The 15,273-nt window shown below is 49.9% G+C and overlaps 2 protein-coding genes across 11 annotated transcripts in view; one reads left to right on the forward strand and one right to left on the reverse strand.

Annotated features, from left to right (window-relative positions):
- The first annotated feature begins 3,471 nt into the window (after positions 1-3,471).
- Positions 3,472-11,455, forward strand: LOC122379918 (protein l(2)37Cc-like). 4 transcript variants are annotated; one of them, XM_043362560.1, is made up of 4 exons: positions 3,472-3,572; positions 5,364-5,410; positions 9,789-10,412; positions 10,763-11,455. In XM_043362560.1, the coding sequence occupies exons 3-4, from the start codon at positions 9,810-9,812 to the stop codon at positions 10,976-10,978; spliced, it is 819 nt and encodes a 272-aa protein (XP_043218495.1). In that variant the 5' UTR covers positions 3,472-3,572; positions 5,364-5,410; positions 9,789-9,809; the 3' UTR covers positions 10,979-11,455. The 4 variants fall into 4 exon arrangements, with proteins under 4 accessions (XP_043218495.1, XP_043218498.1, XP_043218497.1 ...); XM_043362563.1 differs by lacking the exon at positions 5,364-5,410 and having other exon boundaries at positions 3,475-3,531; XM_043362562.1 differs by lacking the exons at positions 3,472-3,572; positions 5,364-5,410 and adding an exon at positions 3,833-5,147.
- Positions 11,456-11,924: 469 nt separating this feature from the next.
- LOC122379919 (protein SPT2 homolog) overlaps positions 11,925-15,273 on the reverse strand; it is a 37,409-nt gene continuing 34,060 nt past the window's right edge. For 3 of the 7 annotated variants that reach the window (XM_043362564.1, XM_043362565.1, XM_043362567.1), the window contains exons 18-19: positions 14,587-15,150; positions 11,925-12,308 (exon numbers count right to left, since the gene is read on the reverse strand). In XM_043362564.1, coding sequence (XP_043218499.1) covers positions 12,306-12,308; positions 14,587-15,150 — 567 coding nt within the window. In that variant the 3' untranslated portion in view covers positions 11,925-12,305. Of the gene's footprint in view, positions 12,309-14,034; positions 14,104-14,586; positions 15,151-15,273 lie in introns of all 7 variants that reach the window. The other 4 variants (XM_043362570.1, XM_043362569.1, XM_043362571.1 and 1 more) reach the window with 2 other exon arrangements.

Raw genomic sequence — 15,273 nt, forward strand, 5'->3', positions numbered from 1 at the left:
GGGTTTTGGACCCATCCCACGTCCAAGACGGCTGCTTTAGTCTCCCTGCAGTCAGCGAAGCTGCCACTGCTAATTTCCTTATGTTGGGGAAGAGGTGGCGGGCGCAAAATGACCACCGCAGTCGACGCGCCCGTAAACCCCAATGAACGAACGAAGCCAGAGGGTGCAGGGTTCGGAAAAAAGTGGATGCGACAACAACTCGAAGCCACATTTCATCACTTAACTTATCGTCACCCCGCGCAAGTACGCAGGTGCGTGGCCGTGGATCAATTGCACACTTTATGTCAGCTTCCCTATAGCCTCTCCTCGATGTCTATCGAAGTCACGCACATCATCAATTGTGCGCCCCTGTTTTAGAAAATTGACAAGCAGAGCCCCGTCGGCATACCGAAATGTAACCACTATCACTTTGCCGACTAACTTCAACTCGTACCACTCATTTGGTGGCCGTTACTCGGTGTGCACTGTGCTTCCACTTGCGCAACTCGGCACGGTGTCCCTTAGTGTCAACGTGTGACGCCCACAATTTCTTTACGGTGACAAGTCAATGATATCTTCTAGATATTCGATAAGGGGCCAAACACCCCGCTAAGCCTCCTTTCGAGCTTGCCTTTTCTCTGCAGTGTCAGCAAACGGGGGATACATCTTGCAGAGATCTTAAACATAGCATGATAGATTCCAGTGGCGTAGCCAAGTGGGGGGGGGGCACAGGGGGCGCGTGCCCCTCCCATCGGGTCCAGGGGGCCCTTCGGGTCCCTGCGGCGCCAATCGGCCGCTGAGGGTCCACGCTGGCCATATTTCGTCTCAAAGGGACCCCACAGGGCTCGTCAGAGCATCTCATGGGCCCCTAAGTGGCGTATTAAGATCTTCGTAAGTGCCCCACGCCGGCTTCTTAGAGCCCTTGTCACCAGTTAAGGCCCTAAGAGGCCGCCAAGGGCCCCTTACCAGCCTGCCCCTCACGGTCTCTGAGAATCTCTTGCTGGCCTCTGAGGGCCCATTGGTGGCCTTGGCTCTGAGGGCGCATTGGTGGCCTCGGCTCTGAGGGCCTATTGGTGGCCTCTGAGGGCCCTTACCGGCCTATTAGGAGCCGGCTCTACGAGCTGCATGCCCGCCTGTGATGGTCCAACACCAATTCTCTTAGGGCCCCAATAACTGTGAGGAGTGCCTCTGATAGCCCACACCGGCGTTTCTGAGAGCCCACGCCGGCGTTTCTGAGGCCCCTTCTCCCCCAGTTCTGAGGGTCTTCATCAGAGGCTCCTAAGGCCCTACACCAGCGGCTCTGACGGCTCCACTGAGTCCACACTGGTGACTCTGAGGGTCCCAGTGGCGTCTGAGAATACTATTCCGGTCTAAAGGGACCCCCTCGGCGCTCCTAAAGGCACCACCGACCTCTGAGGTCCCCTTGTCGTCCTATGAAGGGCCCGCACCAGCACTCAGCTCAGCAGCTCTAAGGGTCCCACGCATATATGTGATGGCCATAAACCAGTGTATCTGAGGGCCCCGAAACGGCGCTTAAAGGGAGATTATGACTAGAGTTGCAAAGTTTCCCCCAAAGGCTGCTACCGGCACCGCCCCGCCCCACAAATTTTTTCGGGGATACCGGCATGCTACCACGCCCAAAGCAAAAACACCACCAAATTACCGACATGCCCTGGCATGCCGGTAATTTGGAATCAACCTGCATTGTTGATTCCAGTTTACCCCTACAAGAGATGCCACATTTTCCTCTTAGTGTCCAAAGTTTGAATCATATGCTAATAATTTTTTTTTGTGCAAAACCAAAAATACCGGCATGCTACCGGCAAGACATGCCAGATACCACAAAAAACCTGCGGTAGTGAAAAATTACCGGCATGCCGGTAATGCGGTAGGGAAACTTTGCAACTCTAATTATGACCTTTTTCCACAAAATCTGAGTTAGGACCATTTTCTGACAAAACACAACAAGTTATAATGTAAATTAAAACCATTTTGCTCAATTCGGTACCTTGCCGCAAATATCTCAACTTGAAGTCACGTTAGCGGGGAGCGCTGAAAATGACCGTTGAATAAGTACTTACATCACTTTTTGGTACTTGCATGTAATTTTTTAAAATGAGCGTATTCATTACATTTGATCTTCATCACATCTAGTTAGTTAATGGTCGTCTATAGTGCCTTCAAAAGATATTCATGGTTTGGGGGTGGTTTATGTCTAAATTTACGCAACTATTTTTCCTGTTCATCATCTGTCGCCATATGCTGCTATTTTAGTAGCAACGACTCAATTTTGAATCGGTCCCGCCGACTGCACAATAAAAGAAGATAGATACAACACTTTTGCGGCATCACTGAAAAACCTATGCAGTACTGTTATCAAAATTCTCATAACACCGTTCGACAAACCTGAAGTCTTTTTGAAATAAATATGCTTGTATTTTTCGCTTCAGGCTCTGAGGCCAAAATAATGAATTTCGTAGTCGCAATCGCAAGATTTGGCTGCGTTTCTGGCGCTTGCCGTTCATTTGTGGCGCAAAATAATACTTGGAAACAAAGAAGAGTAGGCACTATGTACCCCCGAATTAGAATCTAATTAATTCTAAACCGAATTAACTCTAATTCAAATTAGAATCCTTACAACCAAGCAACGACAAGGCGATAACAAACAAAAACCCAAGCGTCGCTGTTTGAAACAAAAGCGTCATATACTGCGACTTTTTTATAGAGAAGGACAACGCATTTCGGCGGGTGTTACAAGTACTGCAAGTACTGCTTCTTTTTTGCAAAAATAAAAACCTTTTCACATACGACAATGTGCTAGGAAATTTTCATATTTTATAGAAACTACAGTAGAAATAGTATAGATGTCGAGTAATTTTTATTTAAGAAAAAAGAAAGCTCATTATCTCCCTTTAAGAGGGCCCTCACCGGCGACTGTGCAGGTCCCACTCCGGCGCCTCTGAAAGCCCCACACATATGCATCTGACGGACACCCACCAGTGACTTTTGCGTGGCCCACACCGGCAATTCTGAGGATCCCACCGGAGTCTGAGAGTACCGTGCCGTTCTCTAAGGACCCCACTGAACTTCTGAAGGTGCTGCCGGCCTCTGAAGACCCTTTGCCGGCCTGAGGAGTGAGGACACCTTGCCGTTCCCTAAGAATCCCCTGCCGGCTTGCGAAGGGTTCGCGACAGCAGCTCCTACGGCCCACAGGCCACACACATCTGTGACGAATGTACATATATGCTTATTTGCTTATCTGTTTATTTTGATTTTTTTACCAAGTGACAAAAGATTGGTAGAGCTCAGCGAACACTGGTAGGGCCCAAATAAACATTGGTAGGGCTCGGGCCCTACCAGGCCTATACAAAACGACGCCCCTGCCGGCGTGACCCCTTCTCCCCTTCCCATTTGCGGTCATGTTTTGAGCTCAACAATAATAAATTAGTGGACATGGCTATTGTGGATTTGGTACAAAAACTGCGCAGCTGTGACATTCGGAAAACTGAGGAGTGAGGACCACGCACGCCGAGATATTCTATTTTGATTTAGGTCTTTTCTATCCATTATTCACAAAGCACCAAAGGGCTAAGGATTCACTGGCGGATCCAGGGGGGGGCCACGGGGGCCATGGCCCCCCCCAAAGGCCTAAAGTGGCCTGTTTGGCCCCCCCCAAAACGTCAGAAAATTTCTAAGAAAATATACCTTGATGGAGGTTTTTAGCCACTTGGTGAAGTAAAGTTTCCACAGCATAATATGGAAGCAATATGGTAGCAGTGAGGGTCAGTCAAAAGTTGCGCGAGCGGAGTCGACCTTCAAAAAGACTGTTGTTGGCACGTGTTTATGGCGCGGCAGCTGGTAGTTGGCGGTGTTTCGCGTGGTGTGGCATCACTGGCGGATCCGGGGGGGGGGGGGGGGTAGCACGGGAGCCTGAGGTGCCCCTGACAGGCCCGTGGTGCCCTTGCTAGGCCTGTGGTGCCCCTGGACCCTGGCAGGCCTGTGGAGCCTCTGGCGGGCCTAGGGTGCCCCTGCTAGGCTGCTGATGCCCCTGGGACCTGACAGGACTGTGGTGCCCCTGACAAGCCTTAAGTGCCCCCAACAGGCCCGTGATGCCCCCGACAGGCCCAAGGTGCCCCTGCGGCCTGCGTGATGCCGTGATGCCTGCGAGGCCGGTGGTGCCCCTGCGAGGCCGGTGGTGCCACTGCGAGGCCGGTGGGGCCCCTGACAAGCCCATGGTGCCCCTGCGAGGCCGGTGGTGCCCCTGCTAGACCGGTGGTACCCCTGGCAGGCCTGTGGTGCCCCTGCTAGGCCGCTGGTGCCCCTGGGCCCTGACAGGACTGTGATGCCCCTGACAGGCCCAAGGTGCCCCTGTAAGGCCGGTGGTGCCCCTGTAAGGCCTGTGGTATCCCTACTAGGTCTCTGGTGCCCCTTTGACAGGCCCATGGTGCCCCTGCGAGGCCGGCGGCGCCCCTGGCAGGTCTCTGGTGTCCCTGACAGACCTGGGGTGCCCCTGACAAGCCTGTGGGGCCCCTCACAGGCCCGTGGTGCCCTTGCTACTTGCTAGGCCTGTGGTGCCCCTGGCGGGCTGGTGGTGCCCCTGCTAGGCCGGTGGTGCCCCTGACACGCCTGTGGTGCCTCCGGGCACCAAGGGGGGTCATGACCCATGTGGCCCCCCTTGGATCTGCCACTGATACATAATATATTGATTTGTAAAGGCGTTATGGCTTATGCAATATGCAATTGCAGGCACTTGGTATGCCTCACTTATCCCTTATTGGGGGCTCTGGCGGGCTCCTGAGGGCCCACGTCTATCTCCGGGAGCCCTTGACAGGCTCCTTTGGGTCCTTTCAGTCCACTATAGCATAAGAGGTCTCCATGCGAGTCCTATACATCTGAGGGCGTACCCTGACGTCTGAGGTACCCAACTGCAGCTCCAATGGTCTCTTACACTGGCGGATCCAGGGAGGGGGCATTTAGGGCCATGCCACCTTCCCAGAGGTCTAAAGTGGCCCGTTTGCCCCCTCCCACAAACGGTACCTAATGAAACATAGTTCAATCAGTGCGTGGCCTAGGAGCCGAGTTAGACAGGGGGTGTTTTACCACCTCCCGGCCCGCAAAGGGACCCAAGCACTGACTCGAAGCGGGTTAACTGGTCGACAAAAGCAATGGTAAGTGCTTACAAAGTAATATAAAGGCATGGGTCGGGTGGGCTACCATTTATATATTTTTCTTTCTAGTTAAAAAAAAAAATCATAGTGTCGGGGCTGTGACGAAAAATAAGTGGCCTAAATCCGATGAGAAAACAGGATTTGGGGGTACCCTAGGTTTGGCTCCAGCATGAGTTGGCCCCCCCCAAAACGCAAGCCTGGATCCGCCAGTGTAAGGATTCAGCTTATTGCAAAATTGGCCAAGGAAAGGAAGCAACCAAGTTGTAAGTAGCTACCTACATAATGGTATAGCAATAGCCCTCAAAGGTAGTATCTATGACCGTGCTCAAAGGTCTCAGATATTTTCGGTCGCTTAGTTAGGTACCTAGCTAACGAAAATCTGAATCGTATTTCAATTTATATTGATATAGGTACCCACACGATTTTCACCCACACTACATATTGAGTGTCCAATAAGTTTAGTACCTAGCTGTGGGAGGCCAGAGCTCAGCTAATCACTCAGCTAATTGGTCTGTTAATCACTGAGCTGGAGTGATTAACAGACCAAAGTATGCTGGTGATTGGTAAATTGACTGATCCAGTGTGCTTATTTTGGTAGTCATTCATGAGAGGTGCCCTTCAGTCGGGCGCACTATGGTATCGGCACTCCATTTATAGAAACGTTTCCATTTTTGGAAGAAAGTTCCAAAAATGGAAACGCTAAAAACCAACTGTTCCAAAAATGGAAACGCTCCGTTTCTATTTTCGGAAACGCAAGGAGCACATAAACCTGTTCGGTAGTTTCCGCAACAAACCATAGAATTCCGCATCAAACAAAGGCCACCAATCAAAAGACCGCATTTCGCTTCATAATTCCAATGTTGAACAGAAAAATCGGCTGTTGAACAGGCTTGCACAGTCCACTTCTTTTTGTAAACAATAGAATTTTTCATGATAGGTGAACTTTTATGTGTCATTAATGAAATATACCTCATTTTTTTGTGGAAAAATTTGATTTTCACAAGAATGGCAATTTTTTAATTGACAGACTTGCTGTCTGGTATTCATATTGCTGTAAAGCAAGCCCTGAAATGGCGTGTTGGTGACCACGTGCTCTAGTCACGGAAATCGTCTCTCCGGCTTTGGAAGGCGGTAAGTTGGAAAATGTTTTATACAGATGCTTCTAAGTGGGCAAACTGAACTTCTTAACACCTATTTAACTTACGAATGTGTGAATGTTGGTAGAATGTATGTAAATAATTGCATTAAAGGTCTGATATGTTACAGCTTGTCTGAAGCGATCCAAGCTGTCATCCAGTTTTAAACGATTCAGTTATAAGAAAAAGCGATGACAAGGTGTTATAAATAATTTCTATGGATAGGGAAATGCTCAAACTGCACTAATTGCCCACTTTGCACCGTATTAGTTCAGTAGGCCTTCAGTTTGTGCCTGTTTAAGGCCCATTGAAGAATGCTTAATCAGTCGGGCGCACTGTGGTATCTCCGATTCATTTATGGAGACGTTTCTATTATTGGAAACGTTTCCAATTTTGACTACTCTTCTGTTCCAAAAATGGAAACGCTCGTTCCATAAATAGAAACGCTAACATCTCCGCACATATTTTCTTGCCAAAGGTGGCTGGATTCGACGTATAACAACTGTTTCGCGTAAAACAAGCTCAGATACACCAAAAGCACTTGTCTTCTTGCATGGAAAGCTGTCGTATGCATTAAAATTCACGTCTTTAAAATGCTCCTGAATCGTATCCATTCATGGAGACTTAGTTTCCAAAAATGGAAACGCCGATGTTCCAAAAATAGAAACGCTGAAGTTCAAATGTGTGCAAACTTAGCTTAAATGTGTTTTTAAAATTCACATGCAACTAAAAATTTGATGTTTTGGGACTGGTTTAGCATCTCGGCTCTCGGCAGTTACCTTGGACGTCGGGTTCGATAATAATACCTTACGCGCCGCAACTTGAGCACATTCAAAAGTCAACTAAAACTAAGATTTCCCAGAAACTACTGGACAGATGTGGTCCAAAGTGGGCAATACATAAAGCGTAGATATCATTTCAATATATAAAATTAATATCAATGTTACACATGAGCTAGAATGAATAAATTCATCGTCAGAATACAACGGTATTTGGTGTGACGACGGTGCAGACCTTATTTCCATCCTGCTTTTTACGTATTTGCACGGAGATTTACGTTTATCCGAGCCTAGGATCATATTCAGCACATTTGAAATATCATAAAATGCCCACTTAAGTCTCCAAATAGGGCTTTGCAACAACTTTCATGCGATTTAATCAAAGATTGACGACCACCAGGCCGCTGGTACACCGGAAAACGCAGCGTGAAAATGAATGAAAAACTGAACTTCCCGGTGATGTGGTTGTTCCAATCAATGGGTCAGTCTTTCAGTAGTCTGTTAAAAACGTTATTTTTTGTTCAAAACATTTATAAATGTTATTATTTTCGATTAGAAAAACGTGTTAATTTTTTAACACGTCAACATGTTATAAGCATCGCCTCGTTCGTCAACTTTCGGTTTTCTGATCGGAAAATCGGAGAACAGGAACATAAACTAGAATGCTGGCTGTCGATTGGTGGCATCCTGCGCATGCCAAATTGCACCAATCAATGCCCAGTTTGATTTAAAGGTAGCGATGCACACAGCGTCTCCATTTATGGAACAGATCGTTTCTATTTTTGGAAACGGCGTATCCATTTTTGGAACATTGTTCCAAAAATGGAAACGTTTCCATAAATGGATCGGAAATACCACAGTGTGCCCGACTGTAATGAAGCACAGTTTCCATTTTTGGAACAAATGACAAATTTTAACTCAAGCTCTACATACAGCTCACAGATGCAGTAGGTAGGTTATATGAATTTCAACTCTTATTTGCATTTAATTTTTTTAGAAGCACTTTATGCCTTCCTTATTTCTAATAATCCACTCGAATGTTGGAAAAGGTGCACGATCTGACAGCATGGAAATGCGAACTGGAGCTTCTGAACCGGCCTGATAAGGCCGAACTTAACTCCAACCCTACTTATAAAGCCTTGCTTTTCTTGGGAAGCCAGTCTGTTGACTACAATTCAGGGCACATCACTTACTGCAGTCACGCATGCATGCTTGCAACAGTTAAAATATGTTATAATGTGGGCTTCGTTAGCAGTTGCAGCTTAGTAGGCAAGACGGCTGGACAGTTCTGGGGTTTATGTAGGTGCCTAGAAATTGGGGACTTTCCCCAGAAGACACATTTTCGTAAGCATTATTGTACACTCGGGGGCAGATTGATGTTCCACCACTCCCTACCCATTGGGCTCCCATGGATCAGCAGTGGCTGCTGCCAGTGTTGCCTGCCCTCAGCACTGCTCAGCACTGCCTGCCAATGCCAGTGCTGCCAGTCCTGCCACTGCTGACAGCAGCCAGTGCTGAGCCATGGGAGCCCGATGGGTAGGGAGTGGTGGAACATCAATCTGCCCCCGAGTGTACCAACATCGGCTTTCGAGCACTATGCCCAAGCAATTGGAGGACCATTCATACGAAATTTAGATGCGAAGGGAAACCACACATATCGGAACATGTACTGGCATCAATAGCTCGGCCATTGCTTAGCCGGTGTGGGGTAGACAGGCCCACATATGATACTTATGCCTTTTCCTGTGTTGGCACAGTTTCCATTTTTGGAACCTTCCGTTTCCAAAAATGGAACGTTGACAAGGGTTTGCATCAGGGCATCAGATTCGCCATTTGCGTACGAAAATATTGTTGGATTTTACTGTTTTGGGAGAAAACATATCGACGAAAAGACACGCCAGCTGAAAAGATGACGATTAACTTTAGAAATACAGAAATATACCTGCTTAAAAATTGGCGTTTCTAATTTTGGAACTAGCGTTTCCATAAATGGAACGAAGTGCCTTCCAAATTTGGAAATGTTTCCTTTAATGGATACGTATCCATAAATGGACTGCCGATACCATAGTGCGCCCGACTGCCTTGGGGCTCGTAGCAGCCTGTGTGTCACTGAATTACCAAAAAAGGAATAATAGAAATTGAAAGATGAATTGTCTACAGAACCTTATAATTCACAAGCTACAGGAATGTGAAATATTATTATTACAAAGTGCCACAATTTGTGTGCGATCTCCAGATTTATGCCCCCAGGCCACGTGCCCTGAACGGCCACCCTTATTTTACACAAATAGGTACCTACCTTGTAGCTCTGAGATCGATTGGTTACCATTGTTTGTCCATCTCCCTGAAACTTGACTGTGGGTATGCGGGGTAAGAGCGTATAGGAAACAGCACCGTCTCATAAGCTGGTAGATCTTGAAGAATGCCTACATCTCAATCTGTTGTTTTTCATTAAATGATTAAAAGGTAGATGCTGCTGCAGGCACTTCTTTGTACAGGCTGAGGTGGTAGGGGCTACATAGGTCAAGGGGTACCTAGGTATTAGGTAGGTTTTAAGCAGTTCTCAGTAAGTGTTGGGTTGGCACTAGGCAGAATTTGATTGTGTTTTTTTTAGATTTTGTATTTTAGTGAGCTAGGTGAGCTAGCAGTGGCTGCCTCACCATTGGCTCTTTGATCCCTCATTAGCCATTTTTAACAACTCCCCCTCTGCCTCTGGCCCTCTGCAGTAACCAGCCACCGATCCAGCGATGGCACAGCTCCTGAACCGTATCGGCCAACTGGGCGTCGGCCTGGCCATCACTGGTGGCGTCATCAACTCGGCCCTCTATAACGTGGACGCCGGACACCGGGCCGTCATCTTCGACCGCTTCGCCGGCGTCAAGAACGCGGTGGTCGGCGAGGGCACCCACTTCTTCATCCCGTGGGTGCAGCGGCCCATCATGTTCGACATCCGCGCGCGGCCGCGGAACGTGCCCGTGGTGACGGGCAGCAAGGACCTGCAGAACGTCAGCATCACTCTGCGCGTGCTGTTCCGACCGGTGGCCACGGCACTGCCCAACATCTACACCACGCTCGGACAGGACTACGACGAGCGCGTGCTGCCCTCCATCACCAACGAGGTGCTGAAGGCGGTGGTGGCCCGCTACGACGCCAGCGAGATGATCACGCAGCGCGAGGTGGTCTCGCAGACGGTCTCCGAGGAGCTGACGGAGCGCGCGCGTCAGTTCGGCCTGCTGCTGGACGACATCTCGATCACGCACCTGACGTTCGGCCGCGAGTTCACGCAGGCTGTCGAGATGAAGCAGGTGGCGCAACAGGAGGCAGAGAAGGCCCGATTCGTGGTGGAGAAGGTACGTCACGCGGGCGGGATAGTCTGTGTGGGATGTATTGCTTGGAATGGGCTGGAATGGGCGTGCGCAGTGCATCATAGCATGGTTGGGTCTAGTGAGTGTAACATTCAATGATAAATAGTCTGTCCACTGTGTTTGCTGACATAATGTTTTGAATGTGTGTATCTGCTTGAAGTGCCACATAGTTTCAAGATAATGTAAACTCAAATTTCGATGGTTAGGTATCTTAGAAGTCTGGTAGTTGGTACGGACCTGTATGTCCCCTACCTCTCATCCGGCATTTCTCCATGCCACTGCCGCGATCTGTCTCGCTCACCACTGACCGGTCCCCCTTCACGCGCTGTGCACAGGCGGAGCAGCAGAAGCGGGCGGCCATCACCTCGGCCGAGGGAGACAAGGTGGCCGCCGAGCTGCTCTCGGCCGCGTTCGCGCGCGCCGGTAACGGTCTGATCGAGCTGCGACGGATCGAAGCGGCCGAGGACATCGCCTACCAGATGTCTCAGAGCCGGAACGTGGTGTACCTGCCGCAGAACCAGACCACGCTGCTCAACCTGGGCGCCGTCTGAGGTGGGCGCTGACGGGGGAGAGGGAGGGGAGACAACAGGATGGGGCGGGCCAAGGATGGATGTTGCTAGCCTGAGAGGGATCTGACGATAGGTTGGTGCGTTCATCGGCGCGCCGGTTGGGGGATGAGGTCCAACAGAAGGCCAGGGACCGGTATAGCGACTGGTGGAGACTCCGCGGCTGTCTGCTGTCCGTTGTGACGAGACTCCGTCGGCTGTCCGCTGTCCTGTCTGACGACTCCGCCGGACGCCGCCAATTGTCCGAGCTGTCCGAGGCCGTCTTTTGTTCGACGTGACGGTGACTTCCTGCCTGCCGGGGTCGTCAATAGGGATTCCTTCTCAGAGATGTTCGTACCACGGTGCTGAAGACCATGCTGTTGGATATGTGATTAGTTCTGATATCGTGTCGTGCGCGGCTCTTGTCATCAGGATTGTCCTATTAATGTTCCACTGATGCAATACAAGCCTAGAGTGATTATAGCAGATGTGTTGGATAGCAATTAAAGTACCTGAAAGTTGGGTGGAATCGGTGGGAGAAATTGCTATCCTTGGGTGCCGTCCTTCGGTCTCTGTTCCTCTCGTATCGAGCTACCAAATGACGACGAACTCCTATTTTTTATCCCGTTCTGCCGTCTGTGGGTCTGCCGTCTGAACCTCGCTTCTGGAGAGTGGGGAGTAGGTGGTTTTTGTTCTCCCCTGGCATCCTGAAGACCATGTCAGAATCTGATATCCTTGGTTGTCTTTTGTCAGACTGCACACTTTCATGTATGGTTTCCTGAAGTGGTCAGTGTTGTGAATGTTGAGTTCCTAAACATTTTGTAGATTTTGGTTGATTATGTTTTCACAAAAATATGCTAGTCGTTATGAAGTGCATTCCTTTCCAGTCTACCTTGAGTTTCCTTCTAACAATTGCACTTTCTGACCTGGAGACCAGCACAATCAAACGCCATTTCCGAAGATAGCTGTATTTCGTAACGACACCATCTTACAAACACTGTTATTTCCAAACTGAGAAAGCCATGCAGGTTTAGGGCCGGCCGTCGCCCGCGCTGGGCGCTCCGGCCGGGCTGCCGATGCCACTCGGCTCGGACCCACGGTAACGGTTCCACTCCGTCCAAACTCGGCGAGCGTTCCTGACTAGTCGCCCACCCCTCCGCCAGTCGCCTCCGTCCCTCTCCATCCAGTCTATCCATCTGACGGCTCACTAACACTGCCTCTGCGGGGAGTTGTCACGGAGAGTTGAGCCGGTGGAGCTCAGCGGGCGGCCTCCGTCACTGCTCGCGGCGACGTCGGACCGAGTGGGCCGCGGCGAACCCGGCTACGTAGCCAGTTACTGCGGAGCGCACGGGACAGGCTGTCAGCTGGCGTGACCGGGAGGGTAGCTACAAACACAGGCGGGGCAGGACGGGGCTGTGGGCGGCATATGGTCGGTCGAACTCTTAGTGACGTGTTCACCGTTCAACGCACGGAGAGGTAATGAATGAGTCCATATATTTCAATACACTGCGCTTGTTTAACGTCACCTCTGATGCTTATACAAAGTTACGTAATATGCAGGAATAGTTTAAACGTGGGGAGGAAAAAAACGTTATTAGGTTCAGGCGATAGAGCACATTTATTGATAGTTGCTTAACCCGCACCGTGTTCCACGGGTCTTTTTTACGCCCTCTTCCCCTTGATTTTCACGATATACGGTCAGAAATGGTAATACACATACACTCCGCAGTTTTCTACACATCATGTATGATTTATGCATGAGGCGTGAAACATATGCCCCGGATAATCAAGGTATGTGACCAACTTACGTGATCACGCCTTTGGAAAATTAGTAAACGCGCGCATATGCCCCATTAAAGATGGGTACTTTCCATTTATTGGGCGACAAGTGGGAAAACCGATAAGCTTCGATTGACACTTTGATACGTGGAAGCATCATCAATAATCATTTTATTCGTGGAAGCATCTTCAGCCTAACGTCGCCTCGTCGAAGGAACTGACGTAATATGCATTTTGAGTTCTTTAGGGGCAGGGCTTTAATGAGATTCCCAGTGAAATTTTGACATAAAGCGTCCAGTTGTTGTTGTTGTTGTTGTTGTTGTTGTTGTTGTTTTTTGTCCAGTGGCACGGTGCGGGTTAACGCGCGCTTTGAGTGTCAGCTGAGCAAGGTGACATCGAATGCAGACTTCAAGCGATAAAGCAATTAATTTAAAAAGCTACCACGTATGGTAGTGATAAGAACGATCCTATTCCACTGGCTAAGAACTATACCTATGTGAGCTAATTAGATAATTCAAGTGGGATTTGTCCTATTCCGAGCAATGGGTTCTACTCGTCACATAATTTCTAGACGTGCGTGGGTGACAGAATAAAGTGAAAGAAGAAAAGGGAAAGAAAACTAAGAAGAGGGAAAAGTTGTGTCTATATTCGAGAAATAGATATGCCAGCAAGGTACCGGGAGATATAGCATTTGCAATTATATCCAGTTATTTAAAGTTATGATAAATTATCACCGCCCTTTTCTCGTTCTCTTGATAGTTAAAGTCTCGAAAAAGTTACCTGAAGAACGGTTAGGATAAGAAATCAGCTTCACTTCATCAACTGCGAGATATTCGATATTTCCTGAAAAGGTACATACATGAATGGAGTGCAGAAATGATAGTTGATTATGCTTAATCAGCGCTTTTAATCGCACATTATGAAATGTCTGTTAGTGGAGGGGCCCAACCAGCACAGCGCATTCCCGTCAACGGGTACATGGTACAAAGTCTACTATCTATCCTCTTGTCATGATGACATACAACGCTAAACTACTTGCCAGTGATTTCATTTTCTAAGTAAAAGAAATCGAAGAAGATTTTAGGCGATGGTGGCGTAGTTTTGGCGGCACGCGACACGACATTGCACAGACGTAGGCTGGGCGGCGGCAGCGCGGGCGGCCTGGTGGGGCCAGGTGGCACCGACCTGCCGCCCGCCGCCCCGACACACACGGGGGCCAGTCACAAACCAACTCCGGCCCGCCGGCCGCCGGTCGGCCGGGCCGCATGCACCAGCGCGCTTACTTTTCCTTAGAAGATGAAATCAACCAGCAAATATAGGGCAATGCCCACTACGCAGGCCACTTCAAGCGCCTGAAATTACAACGGAATTCCTAGCTGAGGCGGCGCTTTGGGTATGAGAGAGTCAGTGCCGCACTACACTGGCTTGCTGGAACGCAGGTGGCACCGTCATCACTGTTCACTATAGAGGTCGTGGCATCCTAAGGTTCTGGCTAGAACGTGAGGCTGCACCGTCGTCTGTGATTGGTACAGGCTCCGGCAAGGCGCGCGAACAATGACAACAAACTGGCTCTTGTGTGCTTCATACATCAGCTTAGCTTGATCCCAAAAGGGGAGGTATTCGTAATCCAGATTTGAAATTAAATAGCGTCTTGTGAGCTCCAACACCCGAAATGACATTTTTTTGTAGACAGTTTGTTGTCATGATCCACTCGTATGCCAGGAATGGTGGGAATCGATCAATACTGTGCACATGTCGACTGTAATACGATACACAGTGGGTGGCGCTGGGCCACCGGGTCCGATGTGGTGCCTACATCGGTTTCCTGGTCTTACGTCGTCGGAAGGTCGGCGCCGGACCGCGCGCTCGGCCGGCGCGCCGTCCTCCGAGCCGGACCCCTCCGACTCCTCCGAGGACTCCTCCTCGGCCGACTCCGACTCCGACTCCTCCTCCCCTGAGTCACCCCTCCCGGCCTCCCGCGGGGCCCTGCGCGACTCCCCGCGTTCTGCCGGGGCCCGCGAGCTCGTCCCGCGCCCGGCGTCGTCATCCCGGTCCCAAAAGGAAACTGGAGCCCTTCCGCCATCGTCATCATCCCAGAAAGAAGTTTTCTTCCCGCTGTCCTCATCTCTTTCCCAGAATGACGGCGTGTTCTTCTGTTCCTGGTCAGTTCCATTGTTATCCCAGAACGAGTTCGCTCCATTTCTGTCGTCATTGTCATCTCCCCAGAAGGAGGTGCCTCCCGCCTCCCCGCCCGTGTCCCGAGGTCTGTCAGACGTCTCTGTGGTTCCCATCCCGTCCTCCCCGGGGTGGTGGTTCCAGGAGGAGTCCTGGGGAGCGGCGGGGTCCGACTCGGGGTCGGCATCCACAGCGGCGGCCTCCCCTCTGCGGGCTGGCAGACCCTACACAACAGACACAGGTGCTGACTGGACAGACCCTACACAACAGACACAGGTGCTGACTGGACCGGCAGACCCTACACAACAGACACAGGTGCTGACTGGACAGACCCTACACAACAAACA

The sequence above is a fragment of the Amphibalanus amphitrite genome, unplaced genomic scaffold (genome assembly GCF_019059575.1).
Source record: "Amphibalanus amphitrite isolate SeventyFive unplaced genomic scaffold, NRLGWU_Aamphi_draft 000087F_arrow, whole genome shotgun sequence".
Lineage (NCBI taxonomy): Eukaryota > Metazoa > Arthropoda > Thecostraca > Balanomorpha > Balanidae > Amphibalanus > Amphibalanus amphitrite.